The sequence below is a fragment of the Sapajus apella genome, unplaced genomic scaffold (assembly GCF_009761245.1).
Source record: "Sapajus apella isolate SASKATOON/1434 unplaced genomic scaffold, GSC_monkey_1.0 scaffold1910, whole genome shotgun sequence".
Classification (NCBI taxonomy): domain Eukaryota; kingdom Metazoa; phylum Chordata; class Mammalia; order Primates; family Cebidae; genus Sapajus; species Sapajus apella.
The window spans coordinates 2321-10721 of record NW_022438836.1 but is presented as its reverse complement, the minus strand read 5'-3'; the positions used below and the strand labels follow the sequence as shown (position 1 = coordinate 10721).

At 47.9% G+C, this 8401-nt stretch overlaps 1 protein-coding gene across 1 annotated transcript; it reads right to left on the bottom strand.

Moving 5' to 3' along the window:
• Positions 1–482: 482 nt before the first annotated feature.
• On the bottom strand, positions 483–8108 carry LOC116547025 (calreticulin-3; the record flags this gene model as incomplete). The annotated part of the gene is made up of 6 exons (XM_032273119.1): positions 483–708; positions 1851–1943; positions 3999–4130; positions 4234–4341; positions 6455–6640; positions 8001–8108. Coding segments are annotated over 6 exons (771 nt in total), but the record flags the coding sequence as incomplete, so codon positions are not given.
• Between the last annotated feature and the right edge of the window lie 293 nt (positions 8109–8401).

Below are 8401 nucleotides of genomic sequence, written 5' to 3'. Positions count from 1 at the left end.
AAAAAAAAAAAAAAAAAAAAAAAAAGGCCGGCACAGTGGCTCATGCCTGTAATCCCAGCACTTTGGGAGGCCAAGGCAAGCGGATCACCTGAGGTCAGGAGTTTGAGACCAGCCTGACCAACATGGAGAAACACCATCTCTCCAAAAAATACAAAATTAGCCAGTGTGGTGGTACATGCCTGTAATCCCAGCTATTTGGAAGGCTGAGGCAGGAGAATCACTACCCAGGAGGCGGAGGTTGCTGTGAGTTAAGATCCCACCATTGCACTCCAGCCTAGGCAACAAGAGCGAAACTCTGTCTCAAAAAAAAAAAAAAAAAAGAAAAAGAAGGGGGGATTGTGGTTTTAGTCAGACCCTTGCTGGCCTCCGACTTCCAGCACGTCGAGTTGTGAAGAGAAAACTCAGTGTGAGGGGTCACCAGGGGAGAGGCAGCCAACCCCGCTAGAAGCATAGAACATTTCTCAAAGAAAATTGGACAAAGCACCATGTAGACATTTGAGTTTTGAACACAGATTAAAGTGGCAACGAGGTTTTCCCAGTCATCCTTATCTCCAATGGGGATGACTAAAGTTCATTCCTTCTGTGAAATCGATTGAAGTAATTTTCATGACCATTAATCTCTTCCGACTGCAGTTCTTCCTCCTCTTCCTCGCGGGCCTTCTTCATTTCTTCCTTGGCCTGTATGGCATCCATCTCCCTTTCTGGACCCTGGAGAAAGAAACAAAAACAAAAGCCCAGAGGCCAGGGGTTATGCTTCCATGTAGTCAAATGCGTGGCAGTACTCAGGGGATCCCTGCCTTCTAGAAGCCTCCACACCACCTGGGATAGGCTGAATAAGAAGAGTATAAAGATTTCATGTCCTGGACAGGCTCAGTGGCTCACACCTGTAATCCCAGCACTTTGGGAGGCTGAGATGGGCAGATGATGAGGTCAGGAGTTTGAGACCAGCATGGTCAACATGGAGAAACCCCATCTCTACTAAAAATACAAAAATCAGCCGGGTGTGGTGCCGTGCGCCTGTAATCCCAGCTACTCAGGAGACTGAGGCAGGAGAATTGCTTGAACCTGGGAGGCGGAGGTCTCAGTGAGCCGAGATCACACCATTGCACTCCAGCCTGGGTGACAGAATGAGAATCCATCTCAAAAAAAAAAAAAAAAAATTTCATGTCCTAATCTCTGGAACCTTTTGTTTTTTTTGAGACGGAGTTTCGCTCTTGTTACCCAGGCTGGAGTGCAATGGCGCGATCTCAGCTCACCGCAACCTCCGCCTCCTGGGTTCGGACAATTCTCCTGCCTCAGCCTCCCGAGTAGCTGGGACTACAGGCACGCGCCACCATGCCCAGCTAATTATTGTATTTTTAGTAGAGACGGGGTTTCACCATGTTGACCAGGATGGACTTGATCTCTTGACCTCGTGATCCACCCGTCTCGGCCTCCCAAAGTGCTGGGATTACAAGCGTGAGCCACCACGCCCGGCCTTCTGGAAACTTTTAATGTTAATCTTACCTGGGGCTAGGTGCAGTGGCTCACGCCTGTAATCCCAGCACTTTGGGAGGCTGAGGCAGGTGAATTACCTGAGGTCAGGACTTCGAGACCAGCCTGACCAATATGGTAAAACCCCGTGTTTACTAAAAATACAAAAACTAGCTGGGCATGGTGGCATGTGCCAGCTACTTGGGAGGTTGAGGCAGGAGAATGACTTGAACCTGGGAGGCGGAGGTTGCAGTGAGCAGAGATTGTGCCACTGCACTCCAGCCTGAGTGACAAAGCCAGACTCCATCTCAAAAAAAAAAAAAAAAATTACACAACTAAATTAATGATGTAGGAAGAGTTAATCATGTGCTTCATACCTTGGTTTCGCCCCAGGTGGCCTTGCCAAAATTATCTGCATACTCTTCATCATCTGTGATCAGAAAGTTATCGAAAATGGTTCCAGATCTCACCTGCAGATAAAAAAAAAGGCCTTCATTATTATGTTTTTATTCCTTTTTTTTTTTTTTGAGACAGAGTTTCACTTTTATTGCCCAGGCTGGACTGCAATGGCGTGATCTCAGCTCACTGCAACCTCCACCTTCCAGGTTCAAGTGATTCCTGCCTCAGCCTCCTGAGTAGCTGGGATTTCAGGTGCCCACCACCACACCCAGCTGATTTTGTATTTTTAGTAGAGACGGGGTTTCACCATGTTCGCCAGGCTGGTCTCGAACTCCCAATCTCAGATGATCTGCCCACCTTGGCCTCCCAAAGTGCTGGGATTACAGGCGTGAGCCACTGCTTCCAGTGCTTTTATTCTTTATTATTTGTTTATTTTTCATTTCTTTTTTCCTTTGAAAGTATATGAAACTCAGGTGAATTTTTTTTATTTTTTAAGAGATGGGGTCTTGCTATTTGCCTAGGCTGGATTTGAACTTCTGGACTTGGCTGGGCATGGTGGCTCACACCTGTAATCCCAGCACTTTGGGAGGCTGAGGCGGGTGAATCACTTGAGGTCAGGAATTCAAAACCAATCTGGCCAACATGGTGAACCCTGTCTCTAGTGAAAATACAAAAAGTATCAAATGTGGTGGTGCATGCCTATAGTCCCAGCTACTCGGGAGGCTGAGGTGGGAGGATTGCTTAAATCTGGGAGGTAGAGGCTGCAGCGATCTGAGATTGTGCCACTGCACTCCCACCTGGGTTACAGAGTGCGACTCTGTCTCAAAAAAAAAAATGAACTTCTGGGCTCACATGATCCTCCCACCTCAGCTTCCCCAGTAGCTAGGACTGCTACAGGCATGAACCATACTGTTCCTGGGTACTAGCCTTCATTATTGATGTGACATATATAACAACTTTTCAAATATAAACAGTAGTATTTTGCTCAGTACTGTGTATTGTAACAGCAATTAGAATAGTAGGTGGTACCAGGCATGGTGGCTCACGCCTGTAATCCCAGCACTTTGGGAGGCCGAGGCCAGCAGATCACCTGAGGTCAGAAGTTCAAGACCAGCCTGACCAACATGGAGAAACTCCGTCTCTACTAAAACTACAAAATTAGCTGGGCGTGGTGGTGCATGCCTGTAATCCCAGCTACTCGGGAGGCTGACGCAGGAGAATTGCTTGAACCCAGAAGGAGAAGGTTGCGGTGAGCCGAGATTGTGCCATTGTACTCCAGCCTGGGTGACAAGAACAAAACTCTGTCTCAAAAAAAGAATAGTAGGTGGTGCTTAAACCCATTTCTAGAATATCCTTTCCCTCTAGGGCACTGGTTCCTCACACTTGGCTACACATTGGGTTCACCAAAACCTTTTTTTTTTTTAGACCAAGGAGACAAAGTGTTGCTCTGGTTTTTTTTTGTTATTGTTTGTTTGTTTTGAGATGGAGTCTTGCATTGTCACCCAGGCTGGAGTGCAGTGGCGCAATCTTGGCTCACTGCAACCTCCACTTCTCAGGCTCAACTGATTCCTCCCAGGTTTAGAAGATTCTCCTGCCTCAGCCTCCTGAGTAGCTGGGACTACAAGCATGCACCACCACACCTGGCTAATTTTTGTATTTTTAGTAGAGACGGGGTTTTACTGTTAATGTTAGCCAGCATGATCTCCATCTCCTGACCTCACGATCTGCCCCTCTTGGCCTCCCAAAGTGCTGGGATTACAGGCATGAGCCACCTCGCCCACTGGGATCACCACAACATTAAAAAAAAAAAAAAAAACAACCTCCCAGCACTTTGGGAGGCTGAGGTGGAAGGATTGCTTGAGCCTGGGAGTTCCAAATTCGCCTAGACAACATAGTGAGATCCTTATTTCTCAAAAACAAAATCTGGGTGTGATGGCTTGTACCTGTAGTTCTAGCTCCTTGGGAGGCTGAGGGGGAAGGATCTTTGGGTCCAGTCTGAGGCTGCAGTGCTAGGATCAGGCCACTGCACTCCAGCCTAGGTGACAGAATGAGACGCAGTCTCAAAAAAGAAACAGAACAAAACACACACACACACACAAACTAAAGCAAATTTAAAACCAAATGACCTGCCAAAGCTCCAGGCCGATGGCACCGATGTTCTCAAATTCCGAGAGATCGTACTGTGTCAGATAGTTGGTATTCTTCATTTTATGGTGGAGCCAAATGTCTCTATCAATACCTTGCGGTTTCAGGCCATCCTGTATCAAAAAAAAAAAAAAAAAAAGAGTATGGTCTCAATGACATGGGCAGGGGAGGAGCATCCCTGGGGCATCCCTGGAATCATGCAAAAAGGCCACACACCTGGCGCGGGGGCTTCTGGAGCATTGCGGTCTGCCAGTCCCCATCCAGTTCACCATTCCAGTCACTCTGCCTGCTGGCGCTGGCGTCCAGAAAATGCTTCTCCCAGTCCTTCACAGACATGTAAGGAAAAAGGAAAATCAGTCAGATGCTCATATATTTGTTGTCGTTGCTTCTGTTTTTGTTTTCTTTCTTTCTTTTTTTTTTTTTTTTGAGACGGAGTCTCACTCTGTCGCCCAGGCTGGAGTGCAGTGGTGCAATCTTGGCTCACTGCAACCTCCGCCTGGGTTCAAGCGATTCTTTTGCCTCAGCCTCCCGAGTAGCTGGAACCACAGGCGTGTGCCACCACGCCTGGCTAATTTTTGTATTTTTAGTAGAGACGAGGTTTCACCATGTTGGCCAGGATAGTCTCGATCTCTTGAACCCGTGATCTGCCCACCTCGGACTCCCAAAGTGCTAGGATTACAGGTGTGAGCCACCATGCCTGGCCTGTTTTTGTTTTCTGAGATTAGGTTTTGCTCTCACCCAGGCTGGAGTGCCATAGTATAATCATGGCTCACTGCAGTCTCAACCTCCTGGGCTCCAGGGATCCTTCTGCCTCAACCTCCTGAGTAGCTGGGACTACAGGCACCCATCACCTTGCCTGCCTCCTATTTTGATGTTTTGTACAGTCAGGGTCTCCCTCTGTTGCTCAGCCTGGTCTCAAACTCCTGGGCTCAAGCAATGCTCCTGCCTTGACCTCCAGAAGTGCTGGTATTGCAGGCATGAGCCACTGTACCCAGCCAGATGCTCAGATACGAGGAAGGAATTTTTTTTTTTTTTTTTTTTTTTTTGAGATGGAGTCTCTCTCTGTCACCTAGGCTGGAGTACAGTGGCACGATCTCTGCTCACTGCAACCCCTGCCTTCCAGTTCAAGCGATTCTCTTGACTCAGCCTCCTGAGTAGCTGGGACTATAGGCACCCACCACTATGCCTGGCTAATTTTTGTATTTTTAGTAGAGATGGGGTTTCGTCATGTTGGCCAGGATGGTCTCAAACTCCTGACCTCAGGTGATCCACCCACCTCGGCCTCCCAAAGAGCCGGGATTACAAGTGTGAGCCACTGCACCCAGCCAAGACCATAAATTCCTAGATGCCAAGAGGCAGGCATAGGCTGGTGACCCCTGTCCCAGTGTCCCTCTCCCTTCTTCAATTTGGTGGTTAGGAGGCCGAGTGCTTGGTGTTTCCAATCCCACTGAGGGCTTCAGGGCAACACTAGACTGCCTAATTTTTTCTCCCTAACCTGCCACCATACGACCTCAGCCTTTTCCCCATGCTGTGGAGAGGAGCGGCGGTATAGAAAACCTCAAGTAGTGGCCAGGGTGAAAATGATGGTGCAAAAAGTGAGGGTGATGGCGGGGGGCGGTGGCTCACGCCTGTAATCCCAGCACTTCGGGAGGCCAAGGCAGGCAGATCACCTGAGTTCAGGAGTTCGAGACTAGCCTGACCAACATGGTGAAACCCTGGGAGATGGAGGTTGCAGTGAGCTGAGATCACACCACTGCACTCCAGCCTGGGTGACAGAGCTAAACTCTGTCTCAAAAACAACCAACTCTTTTTTTTTTTTTTTTAAAGACAGCGTTTCACCATGTTGGCCAGGCTGGTCTTGAACTCCTGACCTCAGGTGATCCGCCTGCCTCAGCCTCCCAAAGTGCTGAGATTACAGGGGTGAACCACCACGCCCGGCCAACAACCAACTCTTTTATGATACCCAGATGTGTAGAGATGTGGCTGGTCTCCATTGTGTGCTCTGGGGAGGGCATTTGGTGGTACAATATTGCCATCGTGGCTGCCAGCCATGCAGCAATTGTCCAGTAACTGGGTACTTACAAACCATATTTGTGCACTTTCTTTTTTTTTTTTGAGACCGAGTCTCACTCTGTCACCCAGGCTAGAATGCAGCGGCACAATCTCAGCTCACTACAACCTCCACCTCCCAGGTTCCAGCAATTCTCCTGCCTCAGCCTCCTGAGTAGCTGGGCTTACAGGTGTGTGCCACCACACCCGGCTAATTTTTGTATATTTTAGTAGAGACGGGGTTTCACCATATTGGCTATGCTGGTCTTGAACTCCTGACCTCATGATTCGCCTGCCTTGGCCTCCCAAAGTTCTGGGATTACAGGCGTGAGCCACCGTGCCGGGCCTATTTGTGCATTTTCTAGAGTTGCGCAGGAAAAATTCACACCTGGGCTTTGTTGTCTTCAGTTAGCTTCCGGTCCTTCGATTCTGCCAGGGACTTTTCCTTCTTGAGTGATGTTAAGTTCCAATCATACTCTATGCTGCCGGATTCAATCGACTGGCCGTCAATTTTCACATCATAAGAAAGATCTGGTCTTAAAATTAGAGTGTAGAGGTGTGTAAAGCCATCAACCTGCACATTTTAGGGGGAAAAGCATAACAAACCCTCAATTCCTTTTTTTTTTTTTGAGATGGAGTCTCGCTCTGTTGCCCAGGCTGGAGTGCAGTGGCGCAATCTCAGCTACTGCAACCTCTGCCTCCTGAGTTCAAGCGATTCTCCTTCCCTCAGCCTCCGGAGAAGCTGGGATTACCAGCACCTGCTACCATGCCTGGCTAATTTTTTGTATTTAGTAGAGTTTCATCATGTCAGCCAGGCTGGTCTGGGACTCCTGAACTCAGGTGATCCACCTGCCTTGGCCTCCCAAACTGCTGGGATTATAGGTGTGAGCCACTGTGCCTGGCCAACCATCGATTTTTTTTTTTTTTTTTTTTGAGATGGAGTTTTGCTCTTGTTGCCCAGGCTAGAGAGAAATAGGGTGATCTTGGCTCACTGCAACCTCCACCTCCCAGGCTCAAGCGATTCTCCTACCTCACCCTCCCAAGTAGCTGACATTACGGGCATTCACCACGACGCCTGGCTAATTTTTTGTATTTTTAGTAGAAATGAAGCTTCTCCATGTTGTTCAAGCTGGTCTCAAACTCCTGACCTAAGGTAATCCACTTGCCTTGGCCTCCCAAAGTGCTAGGACTACAGGCATGAGCCACCACACCCCGCCCCTCAATGTTTTAATGCAGGTCTAAATATGCAGCATGTATGTATGTATGTATGTATGTATGTATGTATTTTAGAAACAGGGTCTCACTCTGTTGCCCAGGCTGGAGTGCAGTGGTGCAATCACAGCTCACTGCAGCCTTGACCTCCCGGGCTCAAGTGATCCTTGAATCTCAGCCTCCTGAGTAGCTGGGACCACAGGTTCCTAGCACTACACCTGGCTAATTTTTGTATTTTTTGTAGTGACAGGGTTTCACCATGTTGCCCAGGCTGGTCTGGAACTCCTTGGCTCAAGTGATTCTCCTGTCTCAGCCACCCAAAGTGTGGGGATTAGAGGTGTGAGCCACTGCGCCAGGCCATTTCTCCAGAATGCTTTTTCATCCTAAATATTTCATTCATGAATGAGGATGGATGTGGCTGAAATGAGGATGGATGTGACTGTCCTATTGTAACCCTCCTAGGGCAAATGATGATACGTCAGAGCTCACAGTAAAAAATGAGAGTGCCCTCCTCTCATTTTGGGGTAAAGACTTCAGGAAACCAGTCAAGAAGACAAGTATCTCTGACGGGCCCCTAAACTGGAAACCGGGAATAGGAGGTATGTTTACAAAGACCCACCCCTGGCTCAGTTAAGTATCTTACGATCAAAACTATTTTCTCTAAACTGAGTTATCATCAGGCAAGAGTTAACACTCATTTATTTGTATACAAGAGCACTTACCTTACACCTGATTGATTTCTTGTTTTCATGATACTGATTCTTGAAATGTAAAATAACATGAACTTTCTTGATATCAAATCCACAGATATCGGGTCCTACAAAAAAAAATTAGCAGTTCTCATTTTCTTTCCATAATGCATCACCATGGAATAGCCACCCCATAACCATTCTTCTTTTTCTCTCTTTTTTTTCTTGAGACAGTTCTGCTCTTGTTGCCCAGGCCGTAATGCAGTGGTACGATCTCAGCTCACCACAACCTCTGCTTCCCGGGTTCAAGCAATTCTCCTGCCTCAGCCTCCCAGTAAACTGGGATTACAGGTATGTGCCACCACGCCTGGCTAATTTTGTATATTTGGTAGAGACAGGTTTTTCCATGTTGGTCAGGCTGGTCTTGAACTCCC